This window comes from Octopus bimaculoides, chromosome 13, assembly GCF_046866305.1.
Source record: "Octopus bimaculoides isolate indiv1 chromosome 13, ASM4686630v1, whole genome shotgun sequence".
Taxonomy (NCBI): domain Eukaryota; kingdom Metazoa; phylum Mollusca; class Cephalopoda; order Octopoda; family Octopodidae; genus Octopus; species Octopus bimaculoides.
In genome coordinates, this window is record NC_142940.1 from 64,416,885 (window position 1) to 64,437,443 (window position 20,559).

At 37.5% G+C, this 20,559-nt stretch overlaps 1 protein-coding gene across 2 annotated transcripts in view; it reads left to right on the top strand.

Moving 5' to 3' along the window:
- LOC106867772 (dolichyl-diphosphooligosaccharide--protein glycosyltransferase subunit TUSC3) overlaps window positions 1–20,559 on the top strand; it is a 50,244-nt gene that overhangs the window by 3,975 nt on the left and 25,710 nt on the right. For both annotated transcript variants that reach the window (XM_014912751.3, XM_014912752.3), the window contains exons 2-4: window positions 14,608–14,777; window positions 15,705–15,822; window positions 19,443–19,525. In XM_014912751.3, coding sequence (XP_014768237.1) covers window positions 14,608–14,777; window positions 15,705–15,822; window positions 19,443–19,525 — 371 coding nt within the window. The remainder of the gene's footprint in view (window positions 1–14,607; window positions 14,778–15,704; window positions 15,823–19,442; window positions 19,526–20,559) is intronic.

Genomic DNA, 20,559 nt, shown 5'->3' on the forward strand with positions numbered 1-20,559 from the left:
TAATAATAATAATAATAATAATTCTAACGTAGACATAACACCATATATTTTGGATGAAAGTAATCAGTTTTACATTATCCATTGTGATTTGAAAGAAATTTAGCGGTGTCCTCGTAGATGTTCCCTTGGTTCTTTTTCTTTTCTTCTTTCCTCCATCCTTCACACAGTTTCCCAGAACCGAAACGACTGACCTCTGCCATCAATACTTTTCGGTACTCCCGATCCGATGCAGGAGCTCTACGTGGTTACACGACATTTTAGAAATAGCTGCCAAGTCTCTCAAATTATATCCTTACCATCTTACCCCCACCGCCAAATACCGCTGTACACGTTTCATGTTTGAGACCATTGTTTTATATTGGTCAAAGGTTTCACATCTGTTGTGGGGTGGGATTCAAAGAAGTCGATCAAATCTTCCCTAGTGTATAATCAATACTTATTTGTTATCGACCCTTTAATAGATGAAAGGCTGCGTTTTCTGGTGCAGATTTCGAATCTCTAATGTTGAAGATACGAGTCAAAATAATTCCATAATACGGCCTTCTATTCTATAGTGATAACAATAAAGGAGCTTGTACCTAGCTACTCCAACTGCTAGAAATAACAGTTAAATCGACATCTAGCTGGCCCTCTGTTTTGGAGAGAGAGAGAGAGAGAGAGAGACCCAGCGGTCATCAGTGGAAAGCCTTTGATCTGTCTGGTGATGGATGGCCTGATCTGTTTAGCTTCAAATCAGTTCTGATCTAGCAGATCCATGGTTAGAGGCGTTCCTTCCATGACATCCATGTAAGGCTACATTTTCATTTGTACCATTTCCTTAGGACGTTAGGGCTTCATTTGAAGGCATCTGACTGCTGTTTCTAACAGTTTAAATGACCACTCAGAGGCTCCTTATGATTTCTCAGAGACACAAAGTAAAGGGGATGTTGCTTAAGAAAATGAATTGGATCTGGGCATGGATTGAAACTGGATTGCTGACACAGTTCACTGAAACCTAATATAGAGGATAGGAAATGGGGGTGGGGGTGGAGGATGAGGTGGAATGTCTGAAGTAAAACAGACATGACTGGGTTTTGAAACTGGTTCACTGAAGACTCTGTCGCCACTGTACATCTGCTAGCGACCAATTTTTGCTTTTAATCTATTTCCTGTTCAGTTGTAACTTGTTTCCACAGTAACACCTTTTTTCTTTTTCCCATAATTGTTTCCCAGCAGTGTTCTTGGTTGTCTCTTATGTAACTTTTCAATAATGTTGATTAGCCTCAGAGCAGCCTTCACTAATCACAACTGTTTTCCATTTGTGATCAGGAGCCAGTTGGGGTGGGGAGGCTGGCATCGACCATGTTCAGATGGTGCTTTTTATGTGCCACCGCTATGGGGAGCCAGCCAGGCAGCACAGGCAATGACACACACATGAATGGTGCTTACTGCGTGCCACCAGCATGAGAGCCAGTCAGGCAGCACTGGCATTGGCCACAACTACATTTTCCATTTGATTGTGATTTGACTTCTGTTTTGATCTATCTATCTATCTATCTATCTCATAAATGGTTGCAACTGGAACACTTTTGATTATAGGCCTGCTCTGTCAGGCTACTATGGATGCTAGCGTAGGCCAGAGAGTTCGACCGAGAAAAGATTAGCCAGAGGCCGCTGCCAGTTTCTGCGTCTGCTTTGGCATGGTTTCTACTGCTTGACGCCCTTCCTAATGCCAGCCACTTGACAGAGTGGACTGGGTGCTTTTTTACATGGCACCAGCACTGAGGATTTTCAGGGAATACTGGGGTTGGAGGAATCGGCGGAATGGTTGGGCGAATAGAGTGAGGTGGTATGGGCATGTGTTGAGGAGGGATGAAGAGCATGTTCTGAGGAGGGTGATTGCATTTAAGGTAAATGGAGCATGAAAGCGAGGTAGACCGGGGAAAAGGTGGAGGGGACAGGTGGAGGAGGAGATTGGGAGGGTTGGTTTGAAAAAGGAGGACGCCCAAAACTGAGCAAGTTGGCGATCCAGCCACCCCTGTTAACGGGGACAAAACCTGAATTTAAAATACTGGATGATGATGATGATGATGATGACCAGCACTGGTGAAGTTGCCATGTACCTGCAAGATAAGACCCCTCAACTAAGCGGAGTATAGACTGGAGGAATAAGAAACTATGATGGAGGGAGAGGAGCAGGTGTCTTGCTGACGAGGTAAACACATGGTTTGCCCACCTGAGACATGGGAGGTCCAGTTACAACATGAATGTGAGACAGGATGGGAAGTGTAGTGAGTGAAGATAGTGTGACAGATGACTAGAGACAGGGAATGAGTAGAGCACAGAAGATATGAGTTCAGTGTTGTTGGGGATGGGGTGAAGAAAATAGATGTGTCGCACTGAGTTACTTTCGGTTTAGCTCGGACATTGCTCCTGCCACATGTCTAATCTGAAGTCTGAAGCAGCTTATTTTGCAGAATAATCTTACCGTAATGTTGGTTATACATCTTATTGTGTTATAAGTTGAAACTGCTTTCAGTCACCATTGCTATACAAGACAGATTATAAAGACATATATTGTAATAATGTCAATAACAGACCAGAGCCTAATTCACAGGTCAGAATCATGGATTGAACCAGGGACTACTTTTAAGCCTTCAGTCAAACAGGTTCCACTCGGCTACTCTGGCTGTGAATGACTTCATAATTTGTACACGCATACAGCTAATTGTCATTTGTGTGTGTGCGTTCACCAATAATGTTCATGTGTGTGTGAGTGATGCACATACCAGTAGTGTAAGAGGGAGAGAGAGAGAGAGAGAGAGAGAATGACAAGAGTATGCGTGTTTGAATCATTCTCTTTCTATTGCACTCACACTTTTACCATCTCCTTTCCACAGTGATTTATTACACCACAGGAATCTATTGTTAGTGCTTTAATTTAATAGCTAGGTAAATGGTAGATAGATGCTGAATCTTCACAGCAATGACTTGCTCTAAGATGCATGCATTAAAGCATCAGATTAAAGAGAGAGAGAAAGGGGGACAGAGAGAAAGTGAGAGGGAGAGAGAGAGAGAGAGAGAGAGAGAAAGTCAAACAAGTGCTTCTAGCATATGCACACAAACATAAACACACTTGCACACACATGAAGGCTAATGGTGTGTGCACATATATGCATACCACCTACTTTCTCTTACACACCTGCTTGTGTGTGTGTCTGTGCATATGCCAGTGGTATTTGTTTGAATCTCTTTTGCACTCTCATACGTTTCCCTTCCTCTTCTCACAATGTGATAGATTTTTTTTTACACCACAGGAATCTGTCGTTAGCAATTTAATGTAATAGATAATGGTATACAGCTGTTTGTCTTGAAAAAATAAAAGGCAATTGCTGTGACTGCAGTCCTATAAATTTAAAGTTTATTTTCAAAACATTTGCTGTGGGTTTCTCAAAGGAAAACAATCTACTTCTAGCAAGTTTTGCTTTATTGCCATTGACTTGTTTTATTCTGTACAACTATATTAAAAGATTTTACACCATTCTGCAATCGACAATGTTTTACTTGGCATCTATTTTTAAAAAAAAGACAGTCAGATAACATATTTTCTTTCAGCAAATCCCAATTTATAATGGTCTTGTAGTCTAGACACTTCACGCCAGACATGCACAGAACAGTGAACTTGACAACACTCAAAGCATAACCTTATTGCCGTTGAAAATCTCTTGATGCCGTCACTACAAAGAAACAACCTTGCCACACATTTGTTGATGTAATGCGAATGACATACAACTAAAACTTTCAGAGGTGGTACACTTGATAACCCCCCCCCCCCCCCCCAAATCTCATCTGGTTATGTCTTCTAATGACCTCACGTCACTATATAACACTGCAGAAACCGTACCTTCAAGTCTAAGCCTTTTGTCACTGGTCTGGGAAATGTCGGAACCATCGGCTGCTGACAAAGGCCCCAGCGTGTGTTGTATTGCACACCTGGGACTGTGCTATCGCAAACCCACACAAAAACACACTACAAACATTAGCTCATTGATAAGCTGTCTCTCTTCTCTTTATCTTGTCTCTTGTTGCTATAACAACCCCTGCTTCCATCTGATGTTCCTGCTTCTCTTTTTCCTTAACACACATCCTTTATCTTTTACTTGTGTTTCAGTCATTAGGCTGGGGCCATGCTGGGGCACCACCTTGAAGAATTTTTAATTGAAGGAATCAACCCCAGCACTTAGAAATAATTCTACCAGTCTCCTTTGCTGAACTGCTAAGTTATGGGACATAGACACATCAATACTGGTTGTCAAGCAGTGGTGGGGGACATACATACACATGCATATATGATGGGCTTCTTTCAGTTTCTATCTACCAAATCCACTCACAAGACTTTGGTCAGCATGAGGCTATTGTAGAAGACACTTGTCCAGGGTGCCATGCAGTGGGACTGATCTTGTAATCGTGGTGGGGCAGCAAACTTCTTCTCACACAGCCACACCTGTGCCTATTCACACAGACATACCTGTGCCTATTCACACAGACACACCTCTGCCTATATTGTATTTTTCAAAAGTAAGGTGTTAAACTCCAGGTGTAAATCTCATTCTAATTATATTGTTCAGAGTGTAATTGCTTTTCAAAGACAGAAGGCTTTCTGATTTTGGAGAGGTTTACCTATTTCTAGCTGGTCACTAACAATGGCTTGACAGTCAGGAGTTCCCATGTGGCTCCTAGAATTCTCTTGACAATTGAAATCGGGAGGAGTTGAGTCATTAACCGCATACAGAATGTAGGTATCAGATTTTTACTGCTATACATTCGTGAACTGAATAGACATAGCTGATCTCTTTAATCTGCTCTAGTTTTTGTTGTCTAGAATTCTCTCAAACTGAACAAAGGAATGTGTAATTCAACAAATTGTTTCTTTAATTTCATTTCTTTCCAATGTCTCTAAGTTTATTGATAATCTATTTAACAGATTACTTTTCTTTTCCATAATCCACTTGAAGAATCAGAATCTCTATAGCTTTTACTTATATCATTTGTGATGTTGCCATGTGTAACATATGTTTTCCCCCAACAGGGCTTCATACATTAAACACTTTAATAGCTTCTCATCAATTGTGTCAGCAAATAAATTCTTTTTTATGAAGACCACTAAAATATCTCATAATTACCCAATGCACACACTCTTTCTCATACTTTTTCCACATATACATCGCTATCACACACACACAACTCATTTAATAACTGTGGGTTGGGCATATTAAAACTGTTCACAATTAGACTTGCCTGGAATCCAAAAGTTAGTTAGAATTTCTTGTTTGCATTGTTGTTTAACAAGTCTAACACCAAACCTTGATTGTGCAGACTCTCTTTGAAGGCATTCGGCCTGTGGCCATCTGGGTTTTATTCCGTAGCATCTAAGCCAGCTCTGTTTAATGTGTTTTTCCGAAGCTGGCACTGTGTGATATGAGGAAGATTTGGTTTCTATTTCCAGAAGGTTTAAGTAACTGCATCCGTCTTTCTTGTTGGTTTGATTTTGTATGTTAATCTACCTGCTTTCTGATCGTTAATGCCTGTAAGAATAATGAGATGCAGTCACAGCTTGCAATAACATGACTTTTTCAGAGTCATGTTATTGCAAGTTTCTTTTTTTTTTTCTTTATCAAGCTGCTGGATAATCTCTCTGTAGCTTACAATATTGCCTTGCATGAGAGTTTTTCTTTGAAGTAATAAATGACTTCCATAAGCCAATCTTGTCCATACAATTAAACAAGCCATAGGTAATTCTATTCCTTGAAAAATCTCTTTTCATTCTTCTCAACCAAAGTGTCTCTGTTTTTATTTATTTATTAAAATGCTATGTATGAGTGGCAGAGTGGAGAAGTGAATTAAACAGCAAGAGCGCTGGCTTGGCGTTTATTGCGAATGTTCCATTGTTATATTAGGATAGGATGTTAAATTCTACATTACTATGATTCATTTATTTTTTACTGCACACTTTCCAAGCCGCTGTGCTTGTGCCATGTATAAAGCACTGGTTCACCTTGCAAAGTGGTTGGCAATTGGGAAGGGCATTTAGCAGCAGACACCAAACCAAAACAGACAATCAGAACTTAGTGCAATTCTCTGGCTTGTCAGTTCCTATCAAACTGTCCAACCCATGCCAGCATGGAAAACATGTTAAAGGATGATGATGATGATGATGACTACTTGTATACCATCAAGTGAGAGATTTGGTTGACCTGTATAATGTTAGTTATGAAGAAATTAGCACCGAGTTTGCTTTGGGCTAGCAATGTCTCCGGGAGGAATCTGTCTCTGATGTTAGCATTATAGAAATGGGAGTTAAATATCACCATTCTAGGCTAACCGTGATTCTAAAATTAATTTAATAATTATTAAAAAATTATGGTGGTGGAGTAGGTGCAGGAAATAGTAGACTGGATTTACTTTACACTAATTCCATTTCACATTTCTTGAGTTCAAATTCTGTTAAGATTGGTTACTGACCAAACATTTCCCCCACTGATATCAGTAAGACTACATTAACAATGTGTACTCCCTTTTTTTTTTAAGATTTAAAGGTGTTATTTGAAGGATTGGCTGCTATTTCTGGTAGAACTAATAACCATTTAGGGACTCCTGTACTGACTTAGATATTAAGTTGACCATTCATTTTCCCAGAGAAAATATGCCTTTAACCAGGATGAATTCTTTGAATTAGATTATGTTGTCATGGATATCAGATGGGATGGTGTGTAGCTAAGCAACAACACTATCAGCAAAGCATCATTAACTGAAGTAATGAGTTAATGTGTGTTTTCGTTAATGAATTGAGCTGAGGTGACACGAGAATAATTTGGAGAAGAGCAGATTTTGTCAGTCGAACTTTATGGAGATATCTTGACATGTTGACCTTTTTGACTTCTGGTTTGAATAGTTCCAGCTGAAACTAGGTTTTTCTCCAAATGCACTGTCTCTACTGTCCTCGGTTTATCTTTGAAAGACTTTGAAGCTGCTTAGAATTCCTGAATCTCTCACCTTTCTTCTAACGACATTAATCAATTAATTTCCAAGTTTAGAATTATAAATTTGAACTGATAACAACTTTAGTGAGTCATGTTATGTAAGTAGGGGGTCCCTGTAAACACAGTGACTTATAGAAAATCTATTTAACCTTGATAGATTATATAGTGTCTACTGTGTTAAAAAGAAGACAGGCATTTTTACAAGATTCAAAAAGAACAAAACTGTTGTTATTTAAAATTCTGTAAAAAATATCTGAATTTTTTTTTGTAGAAAAAAAAAAAAATGTTCTTGATAAGTGTTTTTTTATTATTATGGAATTGGTAGACCAATAGACTTTCATATCAGGGTCAAATTGAGTTTTAATTCTGTAAACCTCTCTTATTTTGTACATTTTACTAACATTGGTTTATCGACTAACAGCTTCTCTTCTTACTACAATATCGATGCTTCAATGTTAAGACATATTACCATTTCCTCAACCTGCCTAACTGAATAAGAGAATTTCCTTCAATCATTTCCTTGGAGAATGATTAAATGAAAAAGTGCATCCAACTATAAAAACACTTTCTTAAAAGATTACATGCAACTATTACAATTTGCAGAAACCAATTCCTGTTCGCATGTAAGAACAGGTGTAAAACTGACAAGAAAGAAAAGAAAAGAAAAGAAAACAAATAAAAAAAAACAAAACAAAACAGACTGCATACTAAAAATTAAAACACCTATGTTACCTTGCTTCTACTTTTTCTCCAGAGTTAAATTGAGGAAGAGAGGAAATAGATTATCCCAAATTCCCGTTGTTTAGTATCTCTTTAGTGAGACACATTATTTTCTTGAGTTTTTACCTGGCTAGAAAATATTTATCATTTCCTTTTTATAGTTTGTGCTAACATTGTACATGGTTTTTCAAGTGTAGAATTACCTCCTATGCAGAAATCACTGAATAAGAACACAGTTACCAGAAAAATAAAATACAAAAAGCTTTGAGGAATTTAGGACACGCTTGCTTTTGGTAATTTTATATAATGGCCTAGTTGTAGCTGCCTAAAAATCAATGACTGAATTACCAGGAGTTCAAAATAGGATCTGAAATCAAAGGATTGGGAAGAAATATGACAAAGATTAAATTTCTGGTGGCTGGAGGTTATATTCTCTTGTGACTAGCTGCAGGAACCTGATGATGATAATAATAGTAATATTTTTTCTCCTTCAGAATAAAAATTATTCCATTATTTCTATAGATTTTTTTCTCCCCATTCTTCAAACTATTGGTTTCCAATGTCTAATACTTCAGTTATTTTAAAAGCGAGAAGATTCAGGATATAATCTTGTCATACAGGAAATGTAAAACTGCAGAACCATTTGTTGGGTGTTAATATATGTATAAATGAAAAAATGGTAATTGCTAGATGTTAAACATTAAGCATTACATAAATTAATTTATTTCATATTATTATACTCCATAAACTGTTTAACCTAGATGCTTTAATGCAAATCACATGAGAAATTAGCAGGTCTGACGTGATATAGAACTCTGAATGGCACCTGCCGTATATGTGGAGGTTTTCTTTTTTCTTTTTAATATAATCTCTTAACAGGAAGCGTGCATGTAAAACAAATTATTTCATTCTGATATAAAAGTTAGGTAAATATTTTGTTTGTTGTTGTGTTGTTATATTCAGTTTGTATGTTTATTACAACTAGGCATGTGATAATTATCACCGATAAAAGGAATTTATTGTGTAAATGTCGTTTAGATTATCTTTCACCAAATAGAAATTAAATTTTGAAATGATATTTTCTTGTTGCTTTGAAATATTTAATGTTTTTGCTTGTTTTAGTTCTTCAATATGACTTGGAATAAGTTTGGAATAAGTTTGGAAATGCCAACAGAATGGAAAGATGTCAATGAATGCAGCTTTATTAAAACTAGTTGTGAGATATATATATATATATATATATATATATATATACACACACACATACAGATATCTATGTATAGAGACATAATGCAAGAATTATATGGGAAAAATAAAGCATTAGGACGAATAGATGAAAATATTTTCAATTATTTCTCAAGGATATGCTAGAACATTTCAATGTAGAAACAAGAACAAAAAAAACCTTCAATATACGTAGCTGAGTTTCTTTTTTCTTTTTTATATTCATTTCAAGCAGATTACTTAGTCTGTCATTTCTCAGATGTTTTTGCTATTTGCATTCAGCTAAGAAAAAGATTGTTTTGTCACTTTAAAGAACACACATATCAAGAAAGTATGGCTAATGATGGAGTGAACTATCAATTTTGAACAAGTCTCTCTCTCTCTTTCTCTGCATATATATATATATATATATATATATATATATATATATATATATATATATATATATATATATATATATACATACATACACACACACACACACACACACACACACACACACACACACACACATATATATATGTCCTCCTCATGAAGTAATTTCATTGATTGGATTGGATCTTCTGGGTTTCAACTGCATGGACTTCTGAATCTTTACACTCCTCTCTATTGGGTTACTATGTGGACTGTTAGGTGAGTCTGTAAGAGATGTCTGTGATGGCCAGTCAATTCTCTGAATCCATATCTTAAACTACAAATTTTACACACATATATATGTATATATATATATATATCATCATCATCATCATCATCGTTTAACGTCCGCTTTCCATGCTAGCATGGGTTGGACAATTTGACTGAGGACTGGTGAAACCAGATGGCTACACCAGGCTCCAATCTGATTTGGCAGAGTTTCTACAGCTGGATGCCCTTCCTAATGCCAACCATTCCGTGAGTGTAGGGGGTGCTTTTACCCAAATCTTTCCAGTTGGGATCATCTTGTCTTTTTTCTTCCGGGCTTGGTGTATCCCAGATTCTTATATTAACCGATGCCTCCAATGATTTTTGTTTTTTAGGCCCGTACAGTGTGACTGAGCATACTGCTTTCCTTGTAGGTGAGGTAATCTCACACAGACTCCTTTATTTGCTCATTCAAGTCAACTCTGTTGTGTAATTTCCCCCGACCGTCTTTCTATGGTCTTGGAATGCTACTGTTTATAGTACAGCGCTAGAATACAGTTTTAAATGCAAGTCATAGAAATTAATTATTGAAGTGCAGTGAAAGCAGCATCATCTTCATGTCGTCCTCTGCCAAATTACTGGATGGGAAAATAAATAGATTGGTTTTTTTTTTTTTTGTATTTCATAATATCAATTATTAATTTGCCATAAAACATCCCCACTTGTGTCTCTTGTGTAGAATAGTTAGATGAATTATTAATGAAGATGGATATGTACATTTGTGTTGAGGCTGTTGAGATTTCCAGCTCTCAGGAGAAAATCTTTTTTTTTTTTTGTGTGTGTGTGTGGCTTTTGCTATTGTTTTGGTATCCTGCTTTTGATGCTCTACTTTCATAAATAACAAGCTTTGATAACATGCTTATCCACTGTCATCCATAAACTGACATTGATTTACAACCCAAGGCTAGCCTGAACCATCAATACAACTCAGTGAGAAGAGAAACCACTTGGTGTGCAGATCAAACAAACTGGAACATTGTCAGAAAAGGAACTTGACCTGCGTGTGTGTGTGTGTGTGTATGGGAGAGAGAGAGAGAGAAGTGGGTGGATTTAATGTGTTGAAATGAAAACTGAACTGGGGCAGGGGGGGGGGGGGCAGTTGTGAAAAAAATGATATTACGAATAAGGAGTTTTTTTTTAAAGAAAAGCAATAATTGAAATATTTTGTATAAAGGGCCATGCTGGGGCAGCACCTTGAAAGATTTCATCAAATAAATCAAACCCGGTAGTTATTTTAAGTTTGGTATTCTATTGATAACTTTTGCTGTACTGCTAGGTTATGGGAATGTAAACAAACCAACACTGGTTGTCAAATGGTGATGACACATGCACGCACACATTCATACTTGCACTTGCGTCTGTACGTACATGGATGTTTGCCCGTATACACGCATGCTTGCCTCTAAATATGAATGTATGTACATGCACATAGATGCGTTTTTAACATTTGCAGTTTGACTGGGTCCCTTCCTCTGGAAATGAATTGAGAAAAAAAAGAAACGTCTGTAAGGTGCAGCCTGTGTGGAGGTGAAGGGGGAGGAAGAGAGAGGGTGTGTGTGTGTGCAGTGAAGAAGAGGAAAGTGAGAGTAAGAGACTCTGTAGGAAGCCAACAAATAACACTCCACTCTCCACTCACACTCCACTCTCCACTCACACTCACCACACTCGGATCTCAAATCATGCCTCTCAAAAGAGTTAGAGTAAGCTATCATGAAATGCTGTTCAAGAGCTTCTTTGTAACTGTTACCTTGTCTGCTTGAATAGTTTCCTGGCAAACTAAAAGCGGTCTTTGAAGAAGCAATCTTAGGCCGCCGCCTCCTCCTCCTCCTCCTCCTCCTCCTCCTCCTCCTCCTCCTCCTCCTCCTCCTCCTCCTCCTCCTCCTCCTCCTCCTCCTCCTCCTCCTCCTCCTCCTCCTGGCTCTTGCAGACCTTCTCTAGCCCTTAAATCTCAAAATTCTGCTGCAGCTTTCATCAGTTCTTTGAGATTGCTTCTCTTCCTCCATTCGTTATCCTTCTCTCATCAGCACCTCCATTTCCGAGGAGGTATTTTCATCTTTGGTGTTTTTATTCCATAGACATCTTTACAGGTTGCATAGGAATGCTGTCTCCACACATGGAACTAGTTTTGTGGTCTTTTCATCTAATCTCTTCCATTCTTCTTTTGCACTTGCACATGACATGTTGAACTTCTGGCAACAAAAGCACCAAAAGCCTTTTGCAAATTTTGCACCTGAGTCAACAACATGCCTGTTCTTGGCATTGTGCTGTGGCTCCTGGTTCTCGTTTTCCCAATATCTTGAATACTGATACAGTGCACTGCTGCTCATTCATTCAGGCCTTCATTCATCCTCTGCACCTTCTTTCCACTTCCAGAAGAGAATTTCATTGTGCAAATGAATGGGAATTCCATTTGCGTTTTTAGTCCAGTGTACATATCTGGTTGTAATGAATAGTTGACAGTCTGATATGTGTGCGTGTGTACACACATGCATGCACACACACTCACTCACTCACTCCACAGGGCATAGGTCAGAGCTAGATATGTTTAGTATAGAAAACACACAGTAATGCTCAATTGAATTTCTACTTGAACTCTAAATTCTTCACCCAGGACTAGGTCCTTGGTGACAAGAGTTATAATGTAGATATATGAGTATGTGTGTGTGTGTGTGTTTATCAATCTATAATAGAAATGTTTAGGGTAAATCCCAGCTGTTTGCTCCTGAAGCACATCTGTTGATCCCATTATTACAATCAATATGTATCCATTATTACTGTTGTATGTAAATCAAAATACACATTAATACTGAGCATTGTGGAAATATTGCAGAGTTACTAAATTAATAAAACAGGGAAATGGAAATTGCCTGTAATACGTGTTTCATTTGCTGATAGAAACCACAAAGATTTTACATGTTATATAGACATTTAAGAAATTTCCTTTTAGAGAAATTGTTAGACGGAGAATTTTATTTATAATTTTATAATGTTCTTTATAATTTTCTCTGTCTGGCATTTTCTCTAATATAGGAAATTTCTTATGTCTATAAATCTTTGTGATTCCTATTGGAAAAAGAAACACGTGTAATGGAGAATTTCTATTTTCCTCTTTTGTTTATATCTGTGTGTGTATGAGTCATGCCTAACCGTGTTTATCTGCATCACGGCCTTTCTCTCTCTCTCTGTATATGTGTGTGTCCCTGTGTGGCTATTGTTGAGCCCAGAACTCAGCAGTTATGACATGATTTTCATGACTGCATGTCCATGCTTGCAAATGTTATAATTCTTATATTGTTTTCTTCCCATGCTTGGCATGGATGTCGAAAATGATGATACGGAATTCTTGGAGAAAATGCAATCCTATTATTTTAATCCTAGAAAAGCTATAAGAAAACCTTATTTTCAACTCTGTGTGAATTATGTGATGTATAAAATATTAATGGTAGCCGAGGTCACATCCATACATTCATACTTCACATAAAGACATCGTCGTACTACCATGCATATGCCCTGGCACTGGGACTGCATGCACATTGACTTACGCAAGCTAATTTATCTTTACACGTAAAAATACGTATATTCACACATGCATCAAAATATTCACTCATTCATGTGTATACACTCATTCATGCTTGCACATTCTAATGTGTGCAGACGCACAAGATCCATCATACATGCATATATACTCACATGCATGCTTGTACATACACTAATTCACGCACAGTGTGCACCTACATATGCACATGCAAAACAGGTATGTACATGCACATCTATGCATGCTCACTCACTGCTACATGCTCAACATTCATTTCCACATGCACTACGCACATTGCCACATGCTCTGCACGCACGCACATTCATTGCACTCACTCATGCCTGCACATTACTGACATACATAAGTGTATAGTCGTGCATCAAGACACGTGAAATCACACATTTGCATCAATAGCATGCATTTTGCACCTCCTGCACACACACACATTTACATGTTTGTGTTCTAATTTCATTCACACGCTCTGTCTTAAACGCTCACACACACACACACACCTTCTCACATACACAAAGACTTCCTTTCTCAGACATGTTGTCCAATTTCATATCATCATCATCATCATCATCATCATCATCTGGTCTTTTAATAGAGTTCATACTGTTGCAAATATCTAAACCAGACCCCTGCTTACCTTTGTGCCCATGCTTAATCCTTCTGGTGTTGCCCTTCAGATTTGAGACAGGCTGTCAACTGTAGCAATTTGACGAAACTGGCAGCTACCATTCCTCCTCCTCCTCTTTCAAGTAACTTTTATAAATAGCAGAAAGACCCCCCCCCCCCCCCCCCCCCCCCAATGTCACTTATGGAATGTGGTGGGTCACATATCTGCCTCTGGTTTTTATTATCAATAATTATATTCAAATTTTGGCACAAGGCCAGCAGTGTAGGAGGAGGGAGTACGTCGGTTATATTGACCCCCAGTCCTCATCTGGTACTTACTTTATCGACCCTGTAAGACATGCTGTGTGATAAGATGCTTGCTTCCCAGCTACATGGTTCTGGGTTCAGTGCCACTGCGTAGCACCTTGGGCAAGTGTCTTCTGCTGTAGCCTCAGTCTGACCAAAGACTTGAGTGGATTTGGAAGATGGAAACTGAAAGAAGCCTGTTGTATATATATGTGTCTGTGTTTGTCCTCCATCACCGATTGACAACTGGTGTTGGTGTGTTTATGTCCCCATAATTTAGTAGTTTGGCAAATGAGACTTATAGAATAAGTACCAGACTTTAACAAAAATACAATAAGCACTGGGCTCTATTCGTTTTTTAAGGTTTTGCCCCAGCATGGCCACAGTCAAATGACTGAAATGAGTAAAGGAGAAAAAAACTTCCTTCAGTTTTAATAAAAATGAGAAAAATCTTCTATTTTTTAAATTTTAAAGTGTTTTTATTTTTGTTTTTTTTACATTTAGGACCTTCTCTCTGAGAAAGTTCAACAGATGATGGAATGGAATACCAAGAAAGTTGTATTACGTTTAAATGGTGATAAATTCCGTCAATATGTCAAAACTGCACCAAGAAATTATTCTGTTATTTTGATGTTAACTGCTTTACAAGCTCAAAGACAGTGTACAGTTTGCAGGTAAGTAAGAGAATGTGTCTGTGTGCATTTGTGACTTGATTTCTGTCTTGAAATACAAGAATATTTTATATTGGAAATCAGAAATAGAAATTTAAAACAAACATATTATTCAATTAGCAAATAATTTTATTTGATTGAATATCTTTTTAACGATTCAATTTCTTTAAATTTCATTTTTCTTAAAACCTTATTTTATGAATTGAAGATTTACAAAATTTTATCAGTTTGGAATCTTTCAGAAAAAAGCTTACATTTAAATCATTAAAATATTTTCTAAAGTATTATTTCAAGAAGAAAAAATAATAATTAAATTAGATTTGAAATCAATATTTTATGTAATTAAGGCAGTGAGCTGGCAGAACCGTTAGCATGCCAGGCAAAATGCTGAGAGGTATTTCATCTGTCTGCATGTTTTGAGTTCAAGTTCTGCTGAGCTCAACTTTACCTTTCATCTCTTTGTGGTCAGTAAATTAAGTACCAGTTACGTACTGAAGTTGATCTAATCGGCTGGCCCCCTCCCCCAAAATTTCAGGCCTTGTGCCTAGAGTAGAAAAGAATATTTTATGTAATTAATTTATTGATAGATTAACCCCTTAGCATTTAAACCTGCCATATCCAGCCAAAATATTCCACTTGTGTTCAAACCAGCCAGACCTGGCCTTTTACACCTACTCTACAATGTCTTTCTAAAACTAAACAGTCACATCATATCAAAATTTCAAAGTTAGAAGATGGTGCGAATAAATAAGCATTATATATTTGCCAGAGTAATTTGAATGCTAAAGGGGTTGATATATAAACGTACACCTAGATTATCCTACAACAATTGAGGAATTAACTGGTTGAATGCAATCTGTGTCATAATATCCTGAACACTATGTTATTTACAGAATCACAATGATTATTTTTTTTAAATTTATTCTTTAGGCATGCAAATGAAGAATTTACCATTCTTGCCAATTCTTGGCGATATTCACAACAATATTCAAATCGACTGTTTTTTGCAATGGTTGATTATGATGAAGGATCTGACGTTTTTGCAAATGTAAGTTGTAATTTTGTAATAATCTTTATTGAATCCTTTTAATATCATTCCACGTGAAATTATCTTTGGCTGCCTGCTTTAAAGTGTTCTTATTTAAATTTGAAACCTGTCGGGCATGGCTGTGTGGTAAGTAGCTTGCTTCCCAGCCACATGGTTCCGGGTTCAGTCCCACTGCGTGGCACCTTGGGCATAAAAACCATGCCGAAGCAGACAATGGAGCCCTGGGATGGCTCCTGGCCTGGTCAGCTTCTGTTCAACCATCCAGCCCATGCCAGCATGGAGAACAGAAGTTTGGTGCTGGTGATAAGGATGTTTTATATATATATATATATATATATATATATGTATATACACACACACACATACATATGTATATGATGTACATACAGAGAGAGAGAGAGAATGCTAATGTGGTGTGAGGAGTGAATTCCAATGTTGTAAGACAGAATGTTGTAACATTATACACAACAATGATTTTCATCATTACTCTCCACCACTTTCCTGCATCCAACAGTCTCCTCAAATTCTAGTGGTTTAACTGCGATGCATCAAGTCAATTATTTGGTTTATATGGAGAGATGTGTGTGTGTGGCTGGAAGAGTTTGGGCTGGGTTTTTCTAGTTCTGTTCAGTTCTCCTGTGTTTGTAATGGGTTAACAATTGTTATCAGGTACGTAACTCTTTGAGTTGTACTGATATATGTAGGAATTGAGGAGAGTGAGTCACCACAAACTGGTAAAACACTCATCAATTATACTATGCTCCTACAATGGATGATGGCCTATTTACTGCTGGGTGTGACTGAAGAGTAGAATGGTGAGGCAGCTTGTGTCCATGGATACTGTGTTGCACTGGAAATAAGATATAATATCATTTAGTTACAGCATCTTAGCAACCAGATTCCTTTTGGTTTTAGGTATTTAAAGAAAAAAATTCTTTCTTTGTTTTCAATATTTTTACAGAACTTTATGAATTATCAATTAAGATATGTGATTTGGAAAGGTTGGGGGTGAACAAAAAAATGAAACGGCTTTTGTTTTATTGAATTTAAACTCATTATGTTAAAAATTTTGATTAATTAGGAAAGAGGGGAAAAAAAAAGTAATTTTCAAATTGCTTTTATGTATTAAAAATAAATAAATTAAAGAAGAAATCAGAAAAAGATGTGGTTTTGTGTTGTTGTCTGAATGATGCTTAAATTCTGGAAGTTTCTTTCAAATCTGGAATGGTTTTTATATCACTTATTTTGATTATTTAATCCCCAGCGCCATTGTCTCTGCAGTTTTGCGAAATATCACAGAATGTCAATATTCACATATATAAAATATTTGTTCCTCTCCTTATTCTCTTTATCCTCTTGTTGGACTTCAAAGGGTTGGACTGGTGTTTCCTGGGGGAGGTTGCTACACTGGAGTGGCAATGACAGACGAAGACAAAGACTTCTGGATATTTACTGATGTCTGCTTTATGGATTGTTCTATCAAGTAGCTGGACATTACAACATGAGGTGGTCTGTGTCTTGAGGAAACACAAGGCAAGCTAGGGATATAGGGAATTCACAATATGCTCATTTAAGCAGGTTAATTGCTCTTCTGCTTTGGCCAGACCTCAAACTGCACAAATTCCAGTTAGATGATAGAAACTGGACAGTAGTTCACTTGAGCCCCTGACCAAGTCTCCCACTTCTGGAAGGACCCACCTCCATATTGATCTCTCTGCACTTCCTTAATGTTGATCTTAAAGGTTAAGTTAGCTAAAATCCAATCATGCCGAACCAGCTGAAGGAAAGTGGGGAAAACAAAGCTAAGAGTGATCCGAACCTTGGAGAGAGTGGTGAAGTTAATTCCTAGGACGCCAAGTCTGTCATACAACACGATACGCAAGTGACAAGAGTGGTGATATTACTATAATATTATAGACCTAGCCAACCCATGCTAGCATGATAAAATACTTTCTCATTCTCACAGACACATACTCTATTTTTTTACTCAGGCAACCATGTGCAGGCTTACCAGCTACACTCACACTTAACTCATCAAGACTTTACTCTCACATTCACACATGCTTGCTCATCTACACTCACTCACACACACACACACACTCTCTCTCGCATTCACCCTTACTCACACCCTCTCACTCACATATACTTGCACTCTCTCACTTACGCATGCTGACACTCCTGCACTCCCATTCTGTGCCATCCTTTGCCTCTTAGGAATTTCATACTTGTGCACTCACCCATTAGCATTCAAGTATGCTCACTGTCAAGGTTGAGTCACTCACACACACACACACTACATTCACATCCACTCATGTTCCCAGTTTAAACACTTGCAACTCCACTTGAACTCGCATGCATTCACACAGACGTATGCAGTGTGTGTTTAACCATTATCTTAAAGATAAAAAAGCAAGATGTTTAAATTGTGATGATGGTTTTTGACTAGAAGAGTTTGATTTGAAATCCTTCAATAGATTATTCCATTATGTCCCATGGGAAGATGCCATGAAATTATCAACTCTCCATGCTTCACTACACCATATTAACTGGCTGACTAGCTGGCTGGTGGTGGTGGTGCCAACTATTTAAAGATAACACAAACTAACAATTCTAGTCTCCTTCACCTCATAGACAACTCATGTAAATGTCAGTGACATTTTTTTGCATCACACCATCCTGACCTATGTTAATATGGTGAAATATCAAAAAACAACAACAACATCCCTGTTACAAAACATCAATAAATAAATAGCTGCTAGATCATTGATTTCTGACTTGTTATCATAACATGAGATATAATAAAGGCCTTTCTCTGCACTGAAACAATCATCAGCTGTTTTGGGTCCACCTTCCCTTTGCTCTATGGGGTCAGGTGGAATTCAGCTGGATGCCCTTGCTGTTGTCAACCCTCACTTGTTTCCAAGGAAACTAATATTTCCCTGTGACCAGACATGTTTCCACGAATGATTGAAAATGAAGGACACCACTTGTATGACAGTGACACTCATTTACGACGACTACATCAAGTCAAGGCAAGGAGACGGTAACAAACACACACATATACACACACACAACAGGCTTCTTTCAGTTTCTGTCTACCTCCTCCTCCTCCTCTGCTTAGGGCTCTTCCAAACAAAATGTCCTACTGTATTTGTTCTGATGTTTTACACTCTGAGTTCAAATGCTGCTGGGGTCTACTTTGCCCTTTCTTCATCTGGGGTCAATAAAATAAAGTACCTGTCAATTTATGGGTATGATATAATTGTGCTGGGCTTGTGCATAAATTAGAAACATTATTTATTATTAAGCAGTAATTTTGAGAAGGACTGAGAGAACAACGGTGAGAAAAATGTGTTGGGTGAAGCTGTTTGATAAGAGGAGGACTGAGGATTTGATGGGAACGCCGGGGTTGGAGGAATAAGTAGAAAGATGTACTGGATAATGTAGCTCCAGATACAATGTGTGCTAAGAAAAAAAAAAAAAAGATTTGTTGCAGTTGGGATACCTTTCATCATAGATTTTTTTTCATTAGGGCTCACCTGGGCTCAATTAACAATAGCAATAACGATTTATATGATTTTTAAATAAATTTTCAACCATATTTTTTTTTTTTTTTGTAGTTAAAAATCAACACAGCTCCTGTCTTCATGCATTTTCCACCAAAAGGGAAGCCAAGGAAAGGAGATACAATGGATATACATCGGTATTATTGCTACTTTTTATCGTCAAATTGTGTGTGTGTGTGTTCATAGAATGGGAAAAGAGGAAGAGTGAGAAAAGAGAGATAGAGAGAGTGTGTGAGAGATAACTGAAAGGAAAAAAGGGCAGTTGTTGTTGTTGTTGGTGGTGGTGTAGAGGTCCCAGACTGGTGCAGTATTGATGCTAAATTTCATTCGTATCAAATCCTACAATCTTAAAAACAGGAAGGATACATTCTATTTGGTAGTTGTGAGAAACACTGTCTGAATAAAAGTTGAGATGGTCACAGCTGGAATGTCTGCTTGATCAGAGCTAACATGAAGTTAACAACAACAATATCTGTTTATATTTACTGTGCAATTCTTACAAATGAAGATGATCCTTACCCTACCAGTTTCTGGTGGTTGCGCTTATTGTCATCCATATTTATTTATCACCTTATAAGCCTCACAACAAACCAAACCGAGGAGTCACTCAACTGCACCAGTGTTTACCCACTCACACCCACCACCACCATTCATAAGCTGAAAATAATTGTGTATTGTCGTAATTTTGTGATTAAAAAAAAGGGTTAAAGAGGGAACTTTGGGTCAACAAGTGAAATATTGTAAATTTGTTTTTCTTTATAATCTTCCTCAGTTGTGTTGATGTTGTTTTGTCCCTGTTTAACTTTGGCTCAGACAACTTTATATCAAAGATGTTCCAAGCTTCAACTGTCCAATCTTTTTCTTTGGCATTGCATATATCAAATGTAGTCTGCCCATTTTCAAGATGGCAATTGTGGATTTGAGGAAGATCTCTCTGCTATTGCCAGTGAACCAGGTGACACACAGAGAGGCTCCTTTGTTGGCTCATCATTTCCAGTATTCTCGTATCTGTCTGTCTACATTTACTGAAATCATAAAATAGATTACATTGTGTTATTTCCATTGTTTCTTGTCTGTCAATCAGGACTTAGGTTCACTCTCCGAACATATTTGTGCTGCATCTAACTCAAGGAAGATTCTAACTGGAATCAGAATTGTGGATTTACCTATG